The sequence below is a fragment of the Acomys russatus genome, chromosome 16 (genome assembly GCF_903995435.1).
Source record: "Acomys russatus chromosome 16, mAcoRus1.1, whole genome shotgun sequence".
In the NCBI taxonomy this organism is placed as follows: Eukaryota; Metazoa; Chordata; class Mammalia; order Rodentia; family Muridae; genus Acomys; species Acomys russatus.
This window is the reverse complement of record NC_067152.1, coordinates 40,657,929-40,681,767: the sequence shown is the minus strand read 5'-3', so window position 1 is coordinate 40,681,767 and position 23,839 is coordinate 40,657,929. Positions and strand designations below refer to the sequence as shown.

At 52.0% G+C, this 23,839-nt stretch overlaps 1 protein-coding gene across 5 annotated transcripts; it reads right to left on the bottom strand.

Moving 5' to 3' along the window:
- Positions 1-1,036: 1,036 nt before the first annotated feature.
- Positions 1,037-22,082, bottom strand: Gprc5c (G protein-coupled receptor class C group 5 member C). Of its 5 annotated transcripts, none has more exons than XM_051159001.1 (5): positions 22,058-22,082; positions 7,053-8,132; positions 5,245-5,339; positions 3,122-3,271; positions 1,037-1,779 (listed from the first exon to the last, which is right to left on the bottom strand). In XM_051159001.1, the coding sequence occupies exons 2-5, from the start codon at positions 8,098-8,100 to the stop codon at positions 1,747-1,749; spliced, it is 1,326 nt and encodes a 441-aa protein (XP_051014958.1). In that variant the 5' UTR covers positions 8,101-8,132; positions 22,058-22,082; the 3' UTR covers positions 1,037-1,746. The 5 variants fall into 5 exon arrangements, with proteins under 5 accessions (XP_051014958.1, XP_051014953.1, XP_051014957.1 ...); XM_051158996.1 differs by lacking the exon at positions 22,058-22,082 and adding an exon at positions 19,277-19,895; XM_051159000.1 differs by lacking the exon at positions 22,058-22,082 and adding an exon at positions 19,144-19,282.
- Positions 22,083-23,839: the final 1,757 nt, after the last annotated feature.

The following is a 23,839-nucleotide window of genomic DNA, read 5'->3' as shown; positions in this document are numbered from 1 at the left end:
GGGGGAACATTACATTATTCTTGTAATTAGCATCCTCATTCAACAGAGAGGTTAAGGCAAGAGGAGTCACATTTGGAGGTATAGTCCTACTCCGTGGGGATCTTTCACCCAGTGATAAAAGGCACAGGCTGCTGGGGACAGCATGAGAGCTATGTACTAAGCACAGGGTGCCTTCCGGGGAGCCACTCATCTTTTTTTGTTTTTGGGTTTTTTCGAGACAAGGTTTCTCTGTGTAGCCTTGCCCGACCTGGACTGGCTTTGTAGACCAGGCTGGCCTCGAACTTCCAGAGATCCACTTGCCTCTGCCTCTCGAGTGCTGGGATTAAAGTTGTGCACCACCACTGTCCAGCTGCCACTCATCTTTACCTCTCTCTATCTTGGCACTGAGAAGTGCTGGGCTACAGCCAGGCTCCAGGTAGAACAAAGGATAACGCTGTAGAGATCCCAGTTCCGGGGTCTGGACTATGATCATCTCAGTCATTGGTGTCAGCATCTTGCAGACCTGGAAATGGCCCTCTGTGACCTAGGTGGACATCAGGTCCCTCAGGTGCATGTCATAAGGCCAAGGGCACTAGAAGCTCCTCTAGTAATGAAAGCAGCAGGCATATCCAGGCGTCCTAAGTCCATCTGCTGCCCACGCTGAGGTAGAAACTTAGACATCAGTCTCATATAGCAAGCTGCAGTTCTAGACCCCCCACATCCCACCAGTCAGACAAGGAAAAGTTCAACTCACCCTGAGAACACAGCCCTGATTCCCACCTGGTGTCTCCTAAGGGTGCTGTTCCCAGACCCCAACCACACATGTCCATCCAAGGAGCCCCAGCAGGTAGGTACCTCCAGAACCTGTGTGATCCAGATAATTCAGGGACAGCCACATCTGCACCTTTCCCTGGAGCTATCTGGGGAGCTGGCACCGAAGCCAAAAGCAGACCAGGAAGATGCGGCCTGGGGTTAAGTGAGGTACATAAACCGTGCAAAGCGTGCAGCACCACAGTGGCTCACTTCAACTCTTCTGTGGGTTCTCTGTGCAGCCGTGAGAGCTTCCCAGTCAGGACAAGTGTTGTAATGCTCATCCTCAAGGGTGATGAGAAGCAGGGAGGACAGAACAGGTAGAGTGGTCCTGCTCTGGCAATGGGACACAACCCACTGAAGTAGACTCAACCCAGGTGCAAAGGTGCTGGGACCTGGGACGCTTGGGTCACGAGAAAGTCTTCCCAGCCTGGGCTCTGCCTTTAGCTGGTGACCTTCCACAGTATAGAAGGTGGCAGAAGGCCCTAAGTAGGGTGAGGGATACCTTCTGTGTGGCTTGTCTCCAGAGACTCACAAAGACTTATCTGTCGTGCACTGTGTGGCACACTGATGGGTTGCCAACATGGCCAAGAAGGTCCAGTGTTGAGGCAGGAGCATCACACACCTGAGGTTCATAGCGGGGCAATAACCACCTGGAGAACACGGGGACACAGATTCTGTGACTTGGGAGATGTGTTAAGGCAGGAGATGGGAGTCAACAGTTAGCTCCCTGTAGCTGCAGTCACTTGGGTACCAGGAGGCTGGAATGGGCAAGGGAACAGGTGGCCCTATGAGCACCAGTCACATGCTTCAGGCCTATCCCAATGTCCCCACTCAGTCCACTGCTTCAGATTGGTGACCTCTGGTCCCTCCTAGCTCCAAGGACAAAGGTGGGAAAGCTGCTGGGCCCTGCTCAGCTGGGTATCCGGATGAGGTGTGGTCCAGGGAAGAGGGCATCTACCATCTCGTTTTATTTTTCGGGGACTGATCCTAAAGTAACCAGAAAGAACAAGAGTCAAAAGGGAGGACTCTACTGGTCATCGGCTCACAGCCTACACACTGGATAGTACTAAAAAAAAGTCTTGAGTCCTCAGGGAGCAATGCAATCTAAACATAGAAGTTTGGGAGAAGTCTGGAGTTCTTTTTCAATAAACTTTTTCTCCCTTTCAACAACAAGGAAAAGAAAACCCTATTTTTTTTTTTTCCCCCCTTACAACTGGCGTCAGAAAATAGCTTCTGGCTAATTGGGGACAAACATTTCCAAGCCTGGGATGGGCAGGTTCTTAAGTCCCCTCGAAGAACCCAGACTGGCATCCAAGGGTCAAAACACTATCCTATCCATAAGGAACAGAGGCAGCTCAGAGGCCAGGCCACTGGTCTCGCTCATCCCAGGAAGGGGCCAAGGACAAAAGCTGGGGATAACAGTCTGGTCAATCTTGGTCCAGCCACCTAGAGGCTCTGTGGCCAAACTGGGTCACTTTGTTCACGATAAAAGCGGTTGGGGCAACTACCCTTAAGGTCCCATATAACTCTGAAGTGACAGAATTCTGAGACTTTTGGCTCTGCAAATGGAGGGAAAGATTGGCCTGGCCTGTGGTAATCTTCCCTCACTCCCCGACACGTCCCACCAACCATGGAGATAAGCCTGAGCTGTTGGAGAAAACTTTCACTGACCCCCAAATTCTAATCACATGACCCCTGACCCAACCGGGACCTGGCCTGACTGACTGCCAGCCCCTTACCACGGGAGACCCTAGACGTACCAGCCCCAAGAGCCGGATGTGAGGAGGAAAGAGAGGTTCACTGACTCCCCCCCCCCCATAGAGAAATGAAGGAGTCACAGAAGGTGAGAACCCGGTCAGAAACCACAAGCCCAGAGCAAGAGTTAACAAAGCAGAAATATTTATTAGGTACCCTCGCCCCTCACAGAGGAGCAAGATTCCAGCCCAAGGCATTCTCTTTGAGCTCCCTGGAGGCTGTTGGCATCACCAGAGTGTAGGCACGGAACAGCCACCACCCCAAAACATAACACTATTTGGATGCAGTATATCACCAGAGGTGGCCCTGGCACGAAACAGGGAAGGCATCTGGACTCCACAAATACTGAATGGGAGGGGCCCCCAGGACACCCACCCAGACACTGGCAGATCAAGGGATCTGACCCTGAGGCAGACACTACCTGAGCCAGTAAGGTGAGGAAGGGAGTCACAGAGCACGGGGTCCCTAGCGGTCCCTCACCCAAGCCAGGTCCTTGAGGGCCCTCTCTAAATCCACCCACTTCCTCCTGGCCGTGGCCACTGCCTCAGTCCCACACATAGGGGTTTCTAAAGACCTGAGAGATCTTGTCGTCTTTCGGTGGGGTAGCCACCTGGTGGCTCTGGACCATGTACATGTCTTCAGCTCGCAGGGTTGAGTTGGCACTGCCCATCACCTGGCTGTTGGCGGTGGCCCGTGGGAGGATGACGTCATAAGCGCCTTCGGACTGGAAGGAAGAACAGGCGGTCTCACAGTCGGGGGAATCAGCAGCCAGGTTCCGCCAGGGCAAATGCACAAATACCCAGCTTCCTGCAGGACTGTGCCTGCCAGTTCCTACTTCTTGACCCTTCCCACCTCTGTTCTGCAAAGGCGCTGCTGGCAGGATGGGATACATGACCCTACCTACCTCTGGAAAGAGGACTGGCCTTTTGAGCATGGAAGCAGGTCCCTGGCCACCTCGGGACTTGCCAGGAGACCCTGTCTCTGAATTCCTGCTCCTAGGTCCTTGGGGAAACCTCTGGTCTAATGAAAGTCTGCTGCACTAAGCTGCTACTGCCTGACTGTTACCATTCGCAAGCTCCCTTCCTTCAAGTGTCTTACCCAAGTCCCCAAAATGTCACTATAATACCCTGTACCCTTCTAGTAGGTCCTGGTTCATGTAACTCTGGCCTGGGTATCTGGAGCCAAATAGCCTACCTGGAAGGAACACAAACTCCTGGGGTGGGCCACCTGTCCTGGACTCGCTTTGTAGACCAGGCTGTCCTCGAACTCACAGCAATCCAATGGCCTCTGCCTCCCGAGCGCTGGGATTAAAGGCATGCGCCACCATGCCCGGCTTGGCCTCACCTGTCTTATCACGATGTAAGACAGATGTTACCACCAAAGCTTCCAGGCTTCCAGGACCCCAAGCCAGCATGTGTCTTTTTACATCTGGGTGGCCTTCCCACCTGTATGTCTGTGTGTATGGTGGTGGTGGTGGGGGGGGGGGTTGTCTCCCACTTCCTGGAACATCCAACCACTCTCTGCTGTCTAGGACACTCACTTATGTGGGGACTAGATGCTTCAACACGGGGGAATGCACTAAAATGAACAAAACTGTTTGTCAAGCCCCACCCCCAGCTGAGCTCCACCTCCTAACTGGGCCCTGAGATAGGTTTGCAAATGTTTAACTACTGGGATGGAAAGCCCTGAAGTTCCCAGTAGATCTGCCTTGGGGAGTTACTTCCTCTAGGAGGAAACTAAGCTAACAAGGTGACCCTAATACATTCCCCACTCCTCCACCCCCCACTGCAGAAGTCACAATACCCTGTCCCACCTCAGCAAGTTCTCAATTGCTGCTCACTTTGGCGGTGGTCCATGGACCACGGGGTGTGAGAACTAAGCTGAAACAGCAGCCCAGCTCAGCTCACCCTCCAAACAGAGAGAGCAGCTGGGACTGACGGCTGGCTCAGAGGCTGGGGGGAGGAGAGGCAGCTTCTGCTCGCTGTGAATGGAAACTGCCCAGCTCTGCTCTGAGATACGGGATATGGCTTCCCACTTAGAAAAGAGCTGGGGTTGGGGACGTCTCAGACACACCAGCCATCCTCTTGCTCCCAGCCTGGGAGGTGGGGGAGGGAACGAGAACAGCCCCCTGCTGACCTCCTGGCTTCCTGTTCCCAGAATCCTGCCAAGGCAGGTCACTGACCTCTCTGGCAACCGCTGCCAGCAGGGAGGAGGTACATATAAGGAACGGGAATCTAGTCCACCTCCTTCCTGTTCCCACCGCACACCCCACCCCACCCCGTCCACCCCCGCTAGCAGAGTACTGGCTCCCAGAGCCCAGGGGAGGTATAAGGTCAAGACTTGCTAGCTGGGCACGCAAACAGGGTCTCATATAGCCCAGGCTGGTGGTGCAAGCTGTAGCTAAAGACTGCCCTTGAACCCCTGAGCCTCCTGCTTCCGTCCCCCAAGTGCTAGAATTACAGGTATGTGCCACCAAGCCCGGGCCTCCGGCAGCTGGCGATGCCAGTGATACACAGCAGGTTCCATTGCGCTGTGCTGGAGCCCTGGGTTGGCAGGGTCGATGGCCCCAGTGGCTTGTCATACCCTAATGCCTCCAGCCTTGTATTCAACTGCCGCCTGCACAGCCTCTCTACCAGCAAATGAGGCTGGGCTCTGTGGCTCTTAGGCAGGTCACAGGAACCTGAGGAACCTACTCACCGGGCCTTTGTGCATGAGGGCCATCTCGGTGGGCTGGTACACGCTGGTCAGCAGCTGTCCATTGTAGCCACTGTAAGGTGACACTGGTCTCTTTGCTGTAGGGAAGAGAACAAAGCTCAAATTTGAAGATTTCTGGACTCCTCGTCGTCTCCTGCTTCACCTCCCCCACAGCCCAAGTAACTCTCCTGAGCATGGGGAAGCGGAGCCCTGGATTCCCAGTGTAACACGCGACCCTGGAACAGTGACCCGTGAGGCTGTGGACCTACTGCCCCCTTCCACACCTGGCGCTCTTTTGTTTAGGGATACAGAAGACTACTGCTTGGCTCCCTGCATTGTGGGACACCCTCCCACCCACCCAGCCATGTACCCACACCAGTCCCCTTCCCCCCACTCACACAGCTTAGGAAAGGCCGCTGTCAGCAACCTTCACAACTCTATCTACCCTGAGGGCCTAGGGCCTTGGGCTGCCTTCCAAGATGGCCAGCCTCCAGCTCCTGCCTCTACCACTGTGGACCCACTGCCAGGCACAAGGGGAAGTGCCTGAGACCCCACAGTTTTTTGTTTGTTTGGTTTTTTTTAATGTGTTCATGTCCTCGCAGGGCATGCGCGGCTGCTGGTGCCACTCGCAGCCACAAAGAGCCCAGCCAGGGAGATTTGGAGCTCCGCCCATCCTGGGCCCCCTAAGCAAGTCCCCAGAAAGATTTGTAACTCTCTGCACTCTCTAGTGTGGGTGTACCCATCTGATCCACCCTGCTGGGGCATCTGAGGAGAGCTGCTAACCAGCCCTGGGGCCCAAGAATGGGCCTTCCTGAGGGGGCCAGATATACAGAATTCTGCTGTCTCTTGCAGAGCTGAGGGACCGTAGCCTATGCAGGCCTCCTAAGTACTAGGCTCATGCCATTGATTTTTCCATTTTGGGAAAAAAAATGAAATAAGTAAAAACTTACAGCCTAGAAGTATCTCCATGAGAAGAAAAAGACTAAGGACTCTCTGGCCTTGGTATGGAGCTGCGAGCGGGGGTGGGAGATGGGGTGGTAGTGGGGGGAGTAGGGTTGGGGCAGGGTTTGTGTTTCTCCCAATGGCCCTCTAGCCCCCCACATCTTTTTTTTTTTTCTTTTTCTTTTTTTTTGGTCCAGACAGGGTTTCTCTGTGTAGCCTTGGCTGTCCTAGACTCACTTTGTAGACCAGGCTGGCCTTGAACTCACAGTGATCTGCCTGCCTCTGCCTCCCGAGTGCTGGGATTAAAAGCTTGCCCCCCCCCCGCCCCATCTTAATCACCACAGCAGTTGGGAGCCTGCAGAGCGCTGGTCATACCTGATTGGGGGGGGGGGGCAGGGGCTGCAGCCTGGGAGCCACAAGACCCTGTGTCTTAGCGTAGAGTCCAGAAACCTATGAAGCAGGTTTCTGATAAACGCTAACATTCCTTACAGTTTAATGTGCTGTTGGGCCGGGCTCGGCAGCACATGCCTTTGATTCCAGTACTCGGGGAGGCAGAGGCAGGTGGATCTCTGTGGGTTTGGGGTTAGCCTGGTCTACAGAGTGAGTCCAGGACAGACAAAGCAGAAACCTATTTCAAAAATCAACCTCACCATCACCACCAAACCCCCCCCCCCCACAGAGCTGAAAGTGGTGACACGTGCCTATAATTCCAGCAACTGGGGGTTGGCTGATCAGTCCAAGAGCCTCAGCTACACAGTGAGGTGGAGACCAGCCTAGGCCACATCAGGCGCTGTCTAGTCTCACACACAGACACACCCAGATACACACATACACACCCCACAAAGATATATATGAAGTCCTTGGAGTACCTGAGGCTGGCTCATCCATAGAAAATGCCTTGTTCTCCACAAACATGCTTTGGCCCGTCTGCTCTTTCAGGATGGTCTCATAGCCCACACCTCGGGTAGGGTACATGTCCCCCTGGTAGCTCTGTTCTGGGCTGGGCTTGGTCACCTGGGAGACCTCAGGGATGACATAGAAGAGGACAAAAGTCCAAGCATTGGCAGCGAGGGCAATGGCCAACGTGGGGTCATCCCAGGTGGGGCTGTGGTGCTGCTTGTTGCCATAAGTGTACATGACAATCCATACCACCCAGATGGCAATGGAGACGGCTGTGGTGAGCAGCACAAAGACCCCGTGCTTCCGCCAGCGCTTAAAGCGGCCACACAAGGTGGGCCAGGCTCCCAGGAAGGCTCCCAGCAGTAGCAGCATTACATAAATGAGTGCCATGACAAAGTCCATGTTGGCGATGGCACAGGGCGAGGTTACGGTCCAGTTGGTACTGCCGTTGCCCAGAGGGCCAACCTGGCCACCTCCCCGGACCAGAGTGATGATCAGCCACTCGGTGTTGATGATGACTTCCACGAGGGTGAGTAAGAGGGCCACGGTGAAGATCACCCAGCCTCGGGGCCCGTGGTTCTTTCGGGCCAGGAAGTTGAGGGCAAAGACGTGAGCTACCAGGCAAGAGAAGCAGATGGCAAACAGGACCCCAAAGAGGAAGCGCCGGGAGGCACAGGTGGAGAAGTCAGGCCTCACCACGCAGGCGAACACCAGGCAGAAGAGGCCCAGGGCGCCCAGCAGGAAGAACACCTGGGTCCCCAGGAGGCTTCGCTTCTTAGTGTCCTGCACAAACGGGAGGCTGGCCACAAGGATGATGGTGAGCACAAATGTGGTGATGACGCCCGCCCCTGCCACTGCCTCCAAGACGATGCCCCATGCCCCAGAGCGGTCACAAAGGTTGTAGTAGAGGGGATCCAGGTCTGGGCTGCAGCCAGGCGGGGCGTGGTTCTGGGCCAAGGCCCCTGGGAAGAGGAGAGGCAGTCCTAGGCACATCAGCAAGGTTTTGTGGGTGGCCATCCTGGCTCCCAGGCCAGGCTCCAGCTGGGTCCCTAGAGACAGGAAGAGAAGAGTAGACAATATCAGTCCTGCAAGGTCAGCTATCAGTGGGCATGGTGTTGCTTCTCCCGAGAACCCCCAGCACCCCGACCCCTGCCGCCCCAAAGAAGAATTGATCAGGAGACATGGTCGGCTAAGGTTCAGAGTCATTATTTTATGTATTTGTAATTTATATTTTTTATTTTATTTTATTTTTTTAGTTTTTCGAGACAGGGTTTCTCTATGTAGCCTTGGCTGTCCTGGACTCACTTTGTAGACCAGACTGGCCTCGAACGCACAGCGATTGGCCTGCCTCTGCCTCCCGAGTGCTGGGATTAAAGGCGTGCGCCACAGTTCCCAGCTGTCATCCCTACTCCTAATCATGGAAAAGGAGAAACGTCTTAACTGCTGGCTCAGTGGCTAAGAGTGCTGGCTGCTCTTCCAGAGGACCCAGGTTCAATTCCTAGCACCCATATGATGGCTCACAGCAGTCTGTGACTCCAGTCCCAGGGGTGTGACTTTGGTCTCCACAAGCACTGCACACACCTGGCACACACATGCACGCAAAACATTCATACACATACAATAAAATTAAGCCTTGAAATCCACCAATGAACTTCCAGCGCCCTCCTTAACCTTTCAAAACTCAGGTTTAAATAATCTCTGAACTCTTCGTAGCTAGAAGCCAAGCACAGCAGCGCTCAACACCGTCCTTTCTAGCTTGGGGCTTCCAGGGCTCAGGTCAGATATGATGCCCCTCCAGCAAGTCCTGAAATGCCGACGTCCACAGTGAAGGTTACTCTTGGTTGTTAACCTGACTACATCTGGAATGAACTAAAACCCAAATGGTGGGACATGCCTGTGAGGGACCTTTTTTACTACATCATCTGAAGTGGGCAGGCCCACCTTTAATCTGGGCCATACTTTCTACAGGCAGCCCATCTAAAGGGCACGGAGGAAGAAGAAAGCTCCTCCTCTGTGCCTGCTCACCCTCACTCTCGCTGGCAAGCCCTTTCCTTCGCTGGCACTGGAGCCTACCTCTTCGGGATTCCGGCATCTACTGAAGACCAGCTGAGACATCCCAGCCTCGAGGACTGAGCCTTCCGCTGGTAGATGGCTAGACTGCCAGCGTAAGCCATCATTATATGAACACACACACACACACACACACACACACACACACACACACACACACACACATGTTTACTCTATAAACTATATTCTCTAGAGAATCCTGACTAACACAGCCACTTCTCCATGCACTCCTCTGTCCAATCACGGTATTTAACAAGCACCCATAGCAGGAATAACCTACATCTAGGGGGAAAAAATAGTCGAAAACTTAGTTTCTCAACTGTTCTAGTTTGCTCCCTGTTGCTTCGATAAACACAACGACCAACAGCGACTTAAGGAGAAAGGGTTTACTTGGCTTCCAGGCTACAGCGCATCATCAAGGGAAGCCAGCCAGGGCAGTCTCTGGACTATGAAGGAATGCCGCTTACTGGCTTGCTTTCCTTGGTTTGTTTACACACCCTTGTCTTACTTATTTGTTTATTTGTGAGACAAGGTCTTGGCATGTAGCCCAGGCTGGCCAGAACTCCCTACATAGCCCAGGCTGACTCTGACTCAGACTCCAATAAACAGATTCAGGCTGTAGAGATGGCTCAGAGGCTAACAGCACTGGCTGCTCTTCTAGAGTACCCAGGTTGGATTCCCAGCACCTACATGGTGGCTCACACCCATCTGTAGCCCCAGTTCCTGGGAATTTGCTATCTTCTTCTGGCCTCTGCCAGACGGTGCAGGCAAAACACTCACACACAAAATAAAAATACATCGCTAAAAAAAGAAAGGAAGGAAGAGCCAGGCATGGTGGTGTACACCTTGAAATCCCAGAGGCAGAGGCAGGTGAATCTCTGTGAGTTCCAGGCCAGTCTACACAGTGAGCTCCAGGCCAGCACTACATAGAGGAAAATCCTGTCTCAAAAGCCAAGCCAAACAAACTAACTGACTGGTAAGAAACAACAAAGAGGGCTGGAGAGATGGCTCAGAGGTTAAGAGCACTGACTGTTCTTCCAGAGGTCCTGAGTTCAATTCCCAGCAACCACATGGTGGTCGCTCAGAACCTAGTTGAAGGAGGCGTGTCATTGAGGATGGGACTAAAGTTTTCTTTCTTTCTCCCTGTGCTCCCACCCCACCCAGGGGTTTCTCTGTGTAATAGCCCTGGCTGTCCTGGATTCACTTTGTACATCAGACTGGCCTCGAACTCACAGATATCCACCTTCCTTTGCCTCCCAAGTGCTGGGATTAAAGGATGAGCCACCACCGCCTGGCAGGACTGAAGTTTTCAAAGGCCTGGGCCATCCCAGTCAGCTCTCTGTGCCTCCTACTTGAAGATAAGCTTGTGAGCTCTCAGCTAGTGCTCCAGCACCACTCCAGGCTGCCTGCTGCCAAGCTCCCCACTACAATAGGGACCTCAGTTCTCTGAAACTGTAAGCAAGCCCCCCCCCCAAAAAATCTTTGCTTTGGGTCGTACACCTTTAGTCACACCGAAGGCAGAGGCAGGCGATCTCTGAGTTTGAGGCCAGCCTACTCTACAAAATCCAGGATAGCCAAGGCTACACAGAGAAACCCTGTCTCGAAAAGCCAAACAAAACAAAAATCTTTCCTTTGGTCATAGAAAAGACAGAGATCTACAGTAGGATGTTTAAAAGCTCTAAAAGAAGCTATTATAAAGCCCCAAACTCCCTTCTTCTTCTGTGTTTATGTTATCTTACATGTTCAAGAAACTAGTTGTAGCTGGGCAGGCACAGTGGCTCACACCTTTAGTACCAGCACTTGAAAAGAGGTAAGTGGGTCTCTATGAGTTCAGCCTCTCTGTTTGTTCCAGACCAGCAACTGATACATGAAAAGAAAGAATGAAAAATAAATAAATAAATAAAAGGAGTATTTCTCCTGCATAACCAGGAGAAAGGTCCCTGAATCCAGCAACCAAGCTATCCTTGGATGACAGCGGCCACTAGTGGCCGGCAAAGGCATGGCGCCATCTATGTTACTGAATGCTTTCTCTACCAACACCCAACTATTTATTTATTATTAAAATCGAGGCAGGGCCTTGCTACTTATCCCTAGCTGGCCTCAAAGTTGTGGCAATCCTCCTGCCTCAACCTTCTAAGTACTCGATCCACCACTCTTCGCTAATGTCTAATATGTACACAAAATGTCAAGTCTCATTTGATGGAAATTTTCCAACCATAACTGACAAATGAAGTCACTAAATCAGAGGAAATGACACAAGTTGTGACGGTTAATACTGACAGCTGACTTGGAAAGATCTAGAATAATAACCTGGGAGACGAACCTGGGCACTGATGTGAGAGATTAGGTTCACTGAAGTGAAAAGACTCACCTGAATTGTAGGCGGCACCATTTCCTTGGCTGGTGTTGCCTAGTAGGAAGAGAGAGTGAGCCAGGTAGGTACCTGCATACATTGCTCTCTTTGTCCTGACTACAGATACAATGTGACCAACCGCATCAAGCTCCTTAAGTGAGCTTCTTGTCAGTTATTTTGTCACAAGAACGGGAAAAGTAGCTAACACACAAATTTAAATGAAATTGACATAATAAAGATGAACCCCGCCCCCTTTGCCTAAAAAAAAAAAAAAAAAAAAAAGTGTATGGGTATTTTGCCTGCACATATGCCCATGCAGTGCCATAGAGGCGAGAAGAAGAAGAAGGAATGAAAAAGAAGCTATCTGAGCCTCTGGAGCAACCATTGTTGGTGCTGGGAATTAAACTCGTCCTCTAGAAAAGTAACCAATGCTCTTAATGACTGAGCCATCAAAGTAACCCCTTCTTCCTTTGTTTGTTTGTTTTAGAGTCTCAATTGATAGCTCAGAACAGTCTCAAATATGCAGCAATCCCCCTGCCTCAACCGCCACAGTTCTGGGATTATTGTACTTTAAGCTATCCCAGTTTTTGCCCCTTGAAACATTGCAGTCCCAGCACTTGAGAGACAGAGGCAGTCAGGTCTCTGAGCTCAAGGCCAGGCTGATCTACAGAGCACATTCCAGAACAGCCAAGGCTACACAGAGAAACCTTGTCTCAAGAAGCAAATAAAATCTCATATGGCTTAAGCCATCTAACTTATTTCCTAGCTTTTCCTCAGCTGCCATCTACCTTTAACTCCTAAAATTAGTATGCATGCTTTTTTTTTTTTCCTTCCCTGAGACAGGGTTTCTCTGTGTAGCCTTGGCTATCCTGGACTCGCTTTGTAGACCAGGCTGACTTCAAACTCACAGCGATCCGCCTGCCTCTGCCTCCTGAGTGCTGGGATTACAAGCAGGTGTATGTCACCACGCCCAACTTAGCATGGATGCTTAAATAAGTTTATAGTTGCTTTCCTAAATAAGCACCATTATAAAAGCCAGTGGCTCTCCATTTCTAATGCAAAAGTACTTCTGCTTCCAGACTCTGTATCCTGGTAAATCAATAAAGTGTCACTGGTCTTTCTAAGTACTAGGAAGAGAATGGCCACGGGAGTTAACAGGTAAGAAATCCTACCCAGCCATCTGAGAGATGATTCACAGTAACAATATCACGGCATCCTAAATGTCCAATGTTTCAGCAAACAAACAATAGCTAGAATCTGTGGTGCAGCTAAAATGCTAGAATGGAACACTGAAAACAACCAAGAAGCACACTGACCCTTTGGAGGGTTTCTCACGCCACCTCTCTGGGCCAGGTCCTAGCAATCAGGACCAAGAATATAGTTGGCGGTACAGTGTTTGCCTAGCCTATGTGAGGGTCCCAGGTTCAGTCCCCATGACCGGGAGGGAGGAAGGGATACAGAATAGGTAATTATACTGTATTGCCAGTATTTACTATAGATCTAGGGAAACAAGGCTCAGGTGGCTTTTAGAGTTCTGGAAAACACAAAGACGGTCCAATATAGTTGCTGACCTGAGATAGGAAAGGTATGCAAAACATGACACAGATCAATACCCTATACAACATGGGACAGAGTGTAGAGCCGTGCCCCAGGAAGACAGAGAGTAAGGGAGCAAGAAGAGAGAGGACAAGGGAAGAAGACCTAGTCTAAAGCATTTTATTGGGAATTAGGGATGTGACTCATTGGTAGAGTACTTAACTAGTGTGCATGAGACCTTCAGTTTGATTCCTCCAGCACTTCAAGAAAAGGGGGAAGATAGGTCAGTCAGTAAGCACTCGCTGTGAAAGTGTGAGGACCCCTCCCATGTACAGAGTATGGCATAAAGGCATGTACCCATAATCCAAGCTCTGGGGTGGGGGGTGGGGGGAGGCAGGAGGATACTGGGGTTTGCTGGTCAGCCAGTCTAGCTGAATTGGTAAGCTCCAGGTTCAGTGAAAGATCCTGCCTCAAAAAAGAAGACAGAATGTTCCCCCACTCAGGGAACATAATGGGCCAGGTGCACGCCTTTAGCCTTTTAGTCCCAGCACTCAGGAGACAGAGGCAGGTAGATCTCTGTGAGCTCGAGGCCAGCCAGGTCTACAAAGCAAGTCCAGGACAGCCAGGGCTGTTACACAGAGAAACCCTATCTTGAAAACCAAAAAAGGAAAAAAAGAAAAAAGAAAGAAAGAAAGAAAAGAAAAGCATGATGGGGGACTGGAGAGATGGCTCAGAGGTTAAGAGCACTGTCTGCTCTTCCAGAAGACCTAAATTCAATTCCCAGCAAGCACATGGTGGCTCACAACCATCGAGAATGAGATCTGGTGCTCCCTTTTGGCCTGCAGGTGTATACTATATGCATAATAAATAAATACTTCTTTGAAAGAAAGAAAGAAAGAAAAGAAAAGCTTGATGGGAAAAAGGTTAAGAGCCAGAGGATGGGAGGAGTGCCGCGAAATGCTGGGCATGAGACGGCCACTGCACCCATGAACTCCCTGCTGCCATTATTACCTGCACAAGATCAAGCCATCTAGTTCAGTCAATACTCCAACAAGCTTAGTAGATTATTAACAAAAAGAAAGAAAGAACACAAAGTGGGGAGAGGAATGTGTTAGAGGTGCCTGGAGGGGCTGGGAGTTCTTAGGGGAAAAGAGAGTCCGTATGATCAAAACGTACTGTTTACATACATGAAATTGTCAAAGAATTATATAAATACATGTGTGTATGTGTGTGCATGCATATGTATGTATTTTCAAGACATGATCTCACTATATAGCTATGGCTGTCCTGAAACTCACTATATAGACCAGAATAGCCTCTAACGCACATAGGTCAGCCTTCTTCTGCCTCTCAAGCGCTGGGATTAAAGGTGTGCACAACTATTATGCGTGGTTAAAGACAGTCAATTAAAAATTAAAATAATGGGCTGAGCACGGTGGCGCAGAGTAGTAAGTTCGAGGCAACCCTGGTCTACAAAGTCCAGGACGGCCAAGGCTACACAGGGAAACCATGTTTGGGGGGAAAAAAAGGAAAATAATGAATAGGCAGGATGGCTCAGTGGTAAAGGCGCTTGAGGCCTAGCCTGGAACTGATTCTTATAAGTTGTCTTCTGGCCTCCGTGTCTGCTTGAATACACATAAAGACTTGGATGTCAACTCTGACCTCCACATGCATTCACACACACACACACACACACACACACACACACACACACACACACACGTACAATCTGAAGCCATAGCATCCAAGCACTTTAATCAGTATTTGGCCAAAAGGCACAGAGAATGCTAATAATGGGGGTCTGGAGCGATGGCTCAGTGGTTAACAACTGCTCTTCCAGAGGATACAAGTTTGACTCCCAGAACCCACATGGTGGCTCACAACAGTCTATAACTCCAGTTCCCAAGGATATGACACACTTTTCTGGTCTCTCTGGGTAACAGGCACACACATGGTGCACAGATATACATGCGTGTAAAACATCCATACACATAAAGCTAATATATTTTCTTAAGATGCTAATAGTGGTAAATTCAGAGCAAGACAAAGAAAACAAAGTCCAAGTGAGCTGTGTGCATGTACAGGAGCCTGGGGCTTGTTACAACCATGGGAGATATTCAGGAATTCAAGGGAATGAGGAGCTGCCGCAAGCTCCACTGAACACGGTGGCAGTGGTGGTATCGACAGGGCCGTGCTTTCAGAGATGTGCCAGGCACAAAAGCACAAAGTAATCTATTTATTGAAGCCAATGTTCATGCAGGAAGTACCATAATGGCCAGATCTGAGAGAGTCTTGCTAGCCTCCCCCCACCCACGCACACAAATCTGGGGACTAGAGAAATACAGGAGCAAAGAATGCCACAGGCCACACTACAGGTTTACATCTGATGACACTCAGGTCATCCCAAGGCTGATCATGTAGGTCTGTGTGGGCATGTTCAAGTGCAAGGTCCTGGCTTCCTTCCCCAGGGAACAAAAGTAGAAGGCGCAGAAGAAACCAGTGCCTGCACAGCAAGTCCACAGACACTGGGGCCAGGCTAGGGAAGGGTTACACATCTGTCCTAGTTCCTCTTGCCTTTGCTACAGGGCAACCAGCTTCCGCCTTGACCTCATCCTTCAAATCTCACCTCTGTCACTAAAACCCCAGTGTGGAAAACAGGGATTCCCTGAAATGCACCATTCCAACCCAAAGATGCCTCTCCCTCTCTTTTTTCTTTCTTTTCTTTCTTTCTTTTTTTTTTTTTTTTTTTTTTTTTTTTTTTTTTTTTTCTCGAGACAAGGTTTCTCTGTGTAGCCTTGGCCATCCTGGACTCACTTTGTAGACCAGGCTGGCCTCAAACTCACAGCGATCCGCCTGCCTCTGCCTCCCAAGTGCTGGGATTAAAGGTGTGCACCACCACGCCCGGCTCTCCCCCTTTCTTTTTAAACTTCAACAGAAAATAGAAAGAAAAGCAAGTTGGGGAGACAGAAACAGTCAAGGGGGAAAATTGGAACCGCTGGGCTGAACTCTCTCCCCTGTGTAGGACAAAGGCTACTGGGGTGAGCAAGACAGTTGAAGAGAACCAGACATTGAAGAGAGTCAGGCATTTCTCTTCAAGACATGGTGCACGGTCTTTAATCCCAGCAGCAGGGAGGCAGAGGCAGGCAGATCTCTGAGTTTGAGGCCAACCTGGTCTACATATGTGTTCCAGGATCATCAGAGCTACCTTGTGAGACCCTGTCTCCAAAAACAAAACAAAAAAAACCAACCAAACAATAACAACAACAACAAAAACCCCAACAACAAAATACAAAAAAAAAACCCCAAAAACAGAACAATAACAAAAACCAAAAAAACAGTTAAAGAGAAAAAAGCACAGAAGAGCTCGAACCAATTCTTCAGTCCAGGAGTACATATTCAGGCCAGCTCTATTTGATTTTTTTTTTTTTTTTTACATGTTTGAATGTTTTGCCTGTATATCTGTATGTATACCCGTGTGTGTGTGTGTGTGTGTGTGTGTGTGTGTGTGTGTGTGTGTGTGTGTGCCTGGTGCTCACAGAGGTCAGAAAAAGGGCTGGAACTGGAGTTATAAACGAACACCAGCCACCACGTGAGTGCTATGAACTAAAGCCAGGCCCTCCGCAAGAGCAGCCAATCCTCTTATCTGTTGAGTAGTTTCTCCAGCCTTGTAAGATGGTGGCTAAAAGGCAGACAGGAAGACCAGCTCTGCCCAGAGGCTCTTTAGCTCTATGTGTACCACCTGCTGTGGGTCATTCCCCCCCCTCCAACCCTCAATCCCCCCAAACCCCCCAAATATACACCCGCATGTAGACTGAACCTCTTAAGGCCTGAACTTCTTTCTTTTTCTTTTTGATTTTTTTTTTTTTTTTTTTTTTTTTTTTTGAGTCAGGGTTTCTCTGTGTAGCCTTTCTGTCCTGGACTCACTTTGTAGACCAGGCTGGCCTGGAACTCACAAAGATCCACCTGCCTCTGCCTCCCTGAGTGCTTGCTGGGATTACAGATGTGTGCCATCACAACCAGCTGAGTCCTGGACTTTTGAATCATGTGACACCCGCTCCCCGACCAGGTTCTAAGTCTTCAGGGGTTGAGGAGAGACTTGGTATCCTCTCTACTCCTCCACTGAAGGACATGGTGGCCATCTCTGCTAGGAGTGGGACAGGGAGGACCTCCTGCCCTAGAAACCTTCAGATTATTTTCTGAACAAAAAAGCTTTTAACTTCACCTCCCTGAAATCAGTCATACACGTATTTTTAATCACCTCAGAAATCAGCCTTTCCTCAGGATCAGCTACCCAGCCTCCAACTCTGGTCAGAGGCAGCACAATCAAGTACCCAAATGCCCTCTCTCCTTCCTTCTGTCTTCAGGGGGAGCAGAGAAGCCTTGCCAAGGCTGGAGGGCTGAGACTCTGCCAGTCCCGGCTGGTTTTAAGCAGTTACAGGTGAGGCAGCAGACCTTCACCTTTCCAGAAGAACCCCTTCAGCTCCCCCATCAGCATCCATAAGACAACACACACACACCTCACGGTGGGAAAGAGGGCTGCCTGGTAGGATCAAGGCTAGAGAATATGATACAAGCTAAAGGCCATGGCCACCTAAAGCCCCATTCGATGCAGGAACACCACGGACACCACAGAGCATCCTTCTTTCTCCCTGACTGCGTCCCCTCAGCCGCTGACCTGGAAAGACGAGTGGACATTTAGCCAGCCTTCCTCTATCCTCTCATCCACCACTTCATTTCTCAGTCCCAGGACATATCAGTCCTATTGTCTCAAGCCTCTAACCAGTGGGCTAGTTAGCGAATCCGGTAAGAACGGACCCAGGGAGATGCTAATGTATGCTAGGACTCACAGCCCGTTTACTGACAGGGGCCCCGTCTCCCTTCCAGAACCGAGAATGGGTAACTGAAACAAAATAAAATACTCAAGCATGCTGAGTCTTAGATCTAGCAATCCAGGGTCTGCTCTCCGCTTTGGAATGTGCCCCACCCCCACCAGCACTCCCTCCCAGCCACATAACAGACACTGTTGGGGGTTGGGGGGCGTTCTCCTGGAGTACAAAGCCACGCTTCTATATAACTCTCGTGTCTGTACTTCAGGATTAAGATCGTGAAGTCTTAAGTGATTTAGAACTTGGTACGTGTAAAAGCGCGCTGGAAAAACCAGGGGCGAGTAAAGGGACGGGATCCAGAACCTAGGCCTCCACAAGGAGAGGCGCGGTAGGCCTCTGAAATTCCAAAGTTCCCGCGGAGAGATCCGGAGCCATCGTCTCCCCATTCCAACTGGACTGCTAGTTCTACGCCCGCGCGCTCGAAGTCTGAACCGAAACAGCAAAGAGCCAAGCTCCGTTACTAATCCCTCCCTTCACAGAAACCTGCCCACCCCACGCGCAACATCGAAATAATGAAAGGACGCCAATCTGCAGTCACAGTCGACCATGGCCTCCCACGGCGCGAGTGGGTAGAGGAACACCCCTTCGGACACTCAGATCCTGGAGTCCTTCCCTTGCCGTCTGCCTCCGGCCGCAGAACTCGGCTTCCCGGACCCATTAAGTGCCCAGTTGGCTCGGGTTTGGAAACTTTCTGCGAACTTGCAGAGTGGGTGCATCCTCGCCCACCCCTTGGGTTCCCCCACCCTGGGCCTCGGCCCTAACCCTCTCCTAGCCAGCTGGACCCAGCTCTTCCGGCCGGCCGAGGGCGAGGGCGGAGCGCCGAAGCAGCAGCCCTTACCTGGGACAAGCAGCTAGCCGGCTCCCGCGATGCGCTGAGAGCCAACTTCGGCCCCAGGAAGAGCGCCGGCGAGCGTAGGAGGGACTCAAAGGTGGGCACCGGGCCAGAGCCCGTTCCTGAGGGGGTAACCAGGCCTAAGCAGAAGTGCAGGCCTGCCTCCCCGGGACCCCAGACTAAACTGGGCGCGCTCAGTGGATCACTCTCCCGCCCGCCACCCCAGGCGCAGCGCTCTCCTCTTTCGGACTGGGTGGGCCGGGCTGCATCACCGTGACATCACCTCCATTCCAGGCGCTCCTCCGGGGCCAGCGTTGCTCCAGGTACTAGCAATCCGCTTCCCCGGTAACAAAGCGCGCCAGGCCCTGCCCCCTCCGACTCACCTCCAGGCTCGGCCGCCTCGCACTTTGGGGTTAGGAAGAGAGATTCGAATTTCTAGCCAAGCTGGCGTGTGGGTTGTTGCTGTTTACTGCCACGCCCCCGCACGCGGGCGCGCGCGCACTGGCGCGTACTCACTTTCTGGACTCGCCTTTCTCTCCCGAAAGCGGTTCAGGGTGCAGCCCAGCACACCCCTTAGCTGCATCTCCCAGCGATCGCAGGCACCCACAGACGCACGGTGGCCACCTAGGCGCGTCTCCCGGTGACAGACACCCAGCCTTTGTCACTTTCGTCCTGGCTTTCCCAAGATACACATGCCTGGCACAGTTCGCTTCTCCCGGCTGGAGCCAGGCGCACACTAAGACACAAAGTCCGTCTTCGTCACGCCTTCCGCGCCCCCTCCCCTCGCGAGCTTGCACACGTGGACACACACACTGAGCGTGCGCCTCTTTCGTGCGTGATCCTTCCCGGAGAAGCACGGTCTCCAAGATCACGAGGGACTGCCACGGCGCACGCCCCTAACTCTGTGGACTGAGTCCAGAACCCCCGCGGACTGTTGGCCAGCGTCTTTGTCGTCCCAACTACCCCAAGCCCGAGTTTCTTACGTCGCGGGCTCCCCTCCCCGCGTCCCGGTTCCCTGTGGTGACCTGTCCTAATTAGCCTTCTCAGTTTTGTTCCCCGAGGTACAGTGTTTAACGCATTCTCTGTGGTCTCTGCGCTCCTGGCCACGTTGTTTCTGACTCGAGTCCAGCTTCTCTCGCAGTCGGGGGACCTTTCCACGAACTCGGATTCCCCTGAACCACACCCCTATCCCCTGTCCGGGTGGATCCACCGGTTACCACCCTTTCCCCCTCCAGCCCAGGAATCTGCTGAAAAGAAACCGCAGAAATAGGGAAGCGAATCCCAGCTGAGGCCTCTCTGGCCCAGTAAACAAGAGATTTTTTTTTCCCAGCCACTTTCCCTGGGGACCTTGGCATCCCACGGGAGTGGGCTGCGCTGTCCTTGGAGCACTGAGTGGGGTCTGGTTGGACTGCGCTGAATCCCCGGAGGTGACAAATCGCCAGAGCAAGGGAGAAGTTGTTGGGCCTGACAGGGGCCCTGGGGACTCGGGGGAGGGCTGGGCGACGGGTCTCAGGGTGCGTGTTCTCGTGACGCCGAGTTGCCTGGGGGATCGCCAGGAGCGCGGTCGGAACCAGCCGGTGGCAGGGCGTGTTTGCTCAACCCTGAGCGCCCGCGAGGGGGAGGGGAAGCAGCTGGTCACAGGCGAGGGGATAGCCAGGTGGAGGAGGGCAGGGAACTGGTGACCCGTAAGCTGTGTGTTTGCGTGCCTCCATCTATGACAACCTGGAGTCTAAACTCAATGAATCACCCAGAATTGCCGGAGCGATAAACCTCAGGCCCGTTCCTCCCCTTAGCACACAGCTCTGCTCTTTTCTGACTCTAAGAGGAATGTTTACTTAGGGGTGGGGCTTGCGGGGCCCAGGCTTTCTAGAACCCCAGTCCTTTCCTGTGCCTTGCCGTTTCCGTGCAGTCTGGGGAATGTGGCAAAGCCCGAACTATTTCAGTGGGTGGCTGCTTGCCCAGGTCCACCTCCTAACCCAGGGTTAGGGATCCGGTCTCAGGTGTCAAGGCTTGAATGCTGCAGGCAGTTGGTGCCCACACTAGCTAGAAAGGCAAACAAACTGGTCAGACCTAAGTGAGCAGAGTAAGTCGCCCTGGCCTCCGCCTGCTTTTCATTAACTAGGTGACTGATGCCTAACTCTGCTGAGGTGGCTCATTAGCATACGTGAAAAGACAACTGGGGGTGGTGGCGGGGGAACTGGGTCGGGTGGTGGGGTCAGGGAGCCACGGAGGGGAAATAGTCTTAAGACTGGTGGCAGGACCCTGCAAACCATCTCGTCTTTCTCTCTTCTACGGTTTCCCAAACCGGCACTGTTTTTGCCCTGCTTGGTGGCTCACTCCTGTATCCAGGAGGATCAGGAACTGAAAGTCATCCTAAGACCACCCTAGACTACACAAGATTCTCAAAAACAAAAACCACTTTCAGCCCCTGCTTCCCACCAGGCAGGGTTATCTGGTACTTGGTCACCCCACCGGCAGTCATTTAGAAAGTGACTGGGCCACAGGGGCTGAGCCCTGCCCTCAGCCAGCCTTGTGAGGCAGCTGGCAGTAGAAATGAGGTCCTTGTCTCAGGACTCTTGGCTCTTCCCTGTCCGCCCAGGCCCTCTTCGGGAACAAAATCTGCCTTCAAAGAACAAAGCAAGTCCCTCTGGGCAGATGGCTCCCACCTCTGCTTCTCTGAGATCCTTATCGCACCCTGCTTAGGTCTTGGGAGAGAAAGAGTTGGGGACTGCCAGTGAGTCAGCCCTTTGCCGTGAGCTGTGCTGCTTATGATTTGCTGTGCTTGAAAGTTCTGTGGGTCCTCAGCTGCTCTAGCTGGCTCCAGCTACAGGACCGGCTGTTCCCCAATGCCTCTCACCTTAATTTAACCCAATATCTACTCTATGTCCACACACACAAAATATAATAGCCATCAGAAATGGCCCATTGCAGGAACTGCCCATCAGTCCTTAAAGGCACTCCTGGAGTTACAGGATTGGCGGGGAGCACCACGCTGTCCCCACCCCATCCCACCCCACCCCCACTTCTGAGTACTTGAGTTCCTGCTGGAAGGCAGGCTGGCTCCATCTTTATTCACTTGGCCCATCTTTGTGCTGCCAGAGGGCCCCTCAGCCCCAGAGTCTTAGAAGTGCCCTGCCCCCTCCACCCACCCCCACCCCCCTCTAGCTGTGTGACTGGCCAGGTCAACTCATCCACTTGACTTCCTCATTTCCCTTTCCCTCCTTTGGAAAATGAGAGTGATGACTGCACCCCAAGTACATGTCTAGAATGCCCCCTCCCCCCATGCCTGGCACTTACAGGCAGTTTCTTCTTCCCTGAGTGGTGGTCCAGCCCTCTGAGCTGTATAGCTCTCCACAAAAAGGCAGCTAATTGTTCTGAAACCACACACAGGGAAAAGTTGCTTCTCCAGCATTCTTCCAATTCCGTTTCACCACCACTAGAGAAAGCTTGCCTGGCTGTGCCCTGCGAGCTCTGGTTTGTGCTGGTCTTTCTGTCTTTGGGCTCTGTCCCTTCTACCCCTTGTCTCCCTCTGTCCGAGCCAAAATAAAAATAAAAATAAAATTTCCTAGCTCCACCCTGCCTCAGTATCCCTACAACTGGGAAGTCTCCCTCATTCCCTCAGAAAGGACTCTCTCTGTTTGTCGAGACAGGCTTTCTTTGTGTCGCCCTGGCTGTTCTGGAACTCGCTTTGTAGACCAGGCTGGCCTCGAACTCAGATTTCCACCTGCCTCTGCTGGGATTAAAGGCATCCTGATTGATTAAAACCGGTATCTCAAAATCAGGGATGCTGGCACATCGTGTAATCCTAGCATGAGAGAGAGAGAGAGAGAGAGAGAGAGAGAGAGAGAGAGAGAGAGAAGAAAGGAGGCCTATATGAGATCATGTCTTATCCACCAACCCCAAGAAAGAAGGAAAGAAAAAAGAAGGTGGGGGGCAGGAAAAGAAAGAAATGCAGGCAGGCTACCCCACACCTAGCTGAGGGTGGAGTTGGGGATGGCTGGGAGTCCCGTGGCTGCTGGTAAACAGTCTATATTTTACTCCTTGCTTCTGGGCCTGTATTGACCAGGACTGCCCCAGGTGCACAGCCAGCTCCTTTCTTTCCCCCCACCCCCCCCCCCCCAAGCTCCTAGGGCTTCCTGCAGAGCTAAGCCTGCTGGGTTATTTTGAGAGGATTCATACCAGGGCAGCCACTTTCAGAAGCAGGAAGCCAGGGCTCCAAGGAAGTTAAATACTCACACCCCAATACTCAGCTGCCCATGGCTGATCTGTCAGGAATTGTACCCAGAAGCCGGCTTTGGGTAGAGCCTGCTGGAATGTTACCTGACGCTGAACCCTTCCACAAAAACCTGTGCCTCCCTTGTTCTGTGTCAACCTCCCACCTGCCCCTCCTACAGTTCAGTGGCTCAGTGACAGAAACCAACTCCCCAGGGAAGGAAGAATGGGATTTTCTAAGGTTTTCATATGGGTCTGGCCAGTCCTCATTGACCTAGCAATCCTTAGAACCAGGCCTCAAATCCAAGCCTAGGCATTCAAGCCGATCGACTCACCCAGCTCTTCCAAAACCGAGAGAAACGTGTGGCTACACTGCGTTTGCTCTCCCTACCTTAGAGAGTGTCACTCCAACCTGAGAGCCTTTCACGGGCTAACCCCTAACCCTCCACACCGCACTGCACTGCTCACAACACCGCTGTAGTCCTGCTCCTGCAAAGTCCCACCTAGAGAGGCCGATCACTGACTCTTGTCATAGCTGCCAATGGCTCTCATGGTCCCTAAGTCACCGTGCAAATTCCTGTATCTGCACTTTCAGTCCTCCTCTGGCTTGAGGACCATTCTTCCTCTTCCCCACAGGAAACAGTCACTCCAGCCAGAGAGAACCTGAATCAGCCTCCCACACCGCCTTCCAGTGGCTTCACTCCCACTGGGCCCCACTCTCAATCCAGGATGTCCTCCCCATCCTCTCATCCCTTCAGGGCCCACCCCACACACACACACTCTGAGCCCTGGAGATTCTACCGCAAAGGATGCTGGTAGCACCGGAGTCCTCCTTCCTGGCACATATCTAGGATTGTTGATTGGTTG

Bases quoted from the DNA above. Each gene is read 5' to 3' on its own strand.
- Gprc5c (XM_051158996.1), bottom strand. From the start codon at position 19,343: ATGCAGCTAAGGGGTGTGCTGGGCTGCACCCTGAACCGCTTTCGGGAG. The intron at 8,133-19,276 runs GTGAGTACGCGC...TCCTGTCTCTAG, and splicing joins GAGAAAGGCGAGTCCAGAAA to GGACCCAGCTGGAGCCTGGC. The intron at 1,780-3,121 runs GTCTTTAGAAAC...TGGTTACTTTAG, and splicing joins AAGACGACAAGATCTCTCAG to GATCAGTCCCCGAAAAATAA.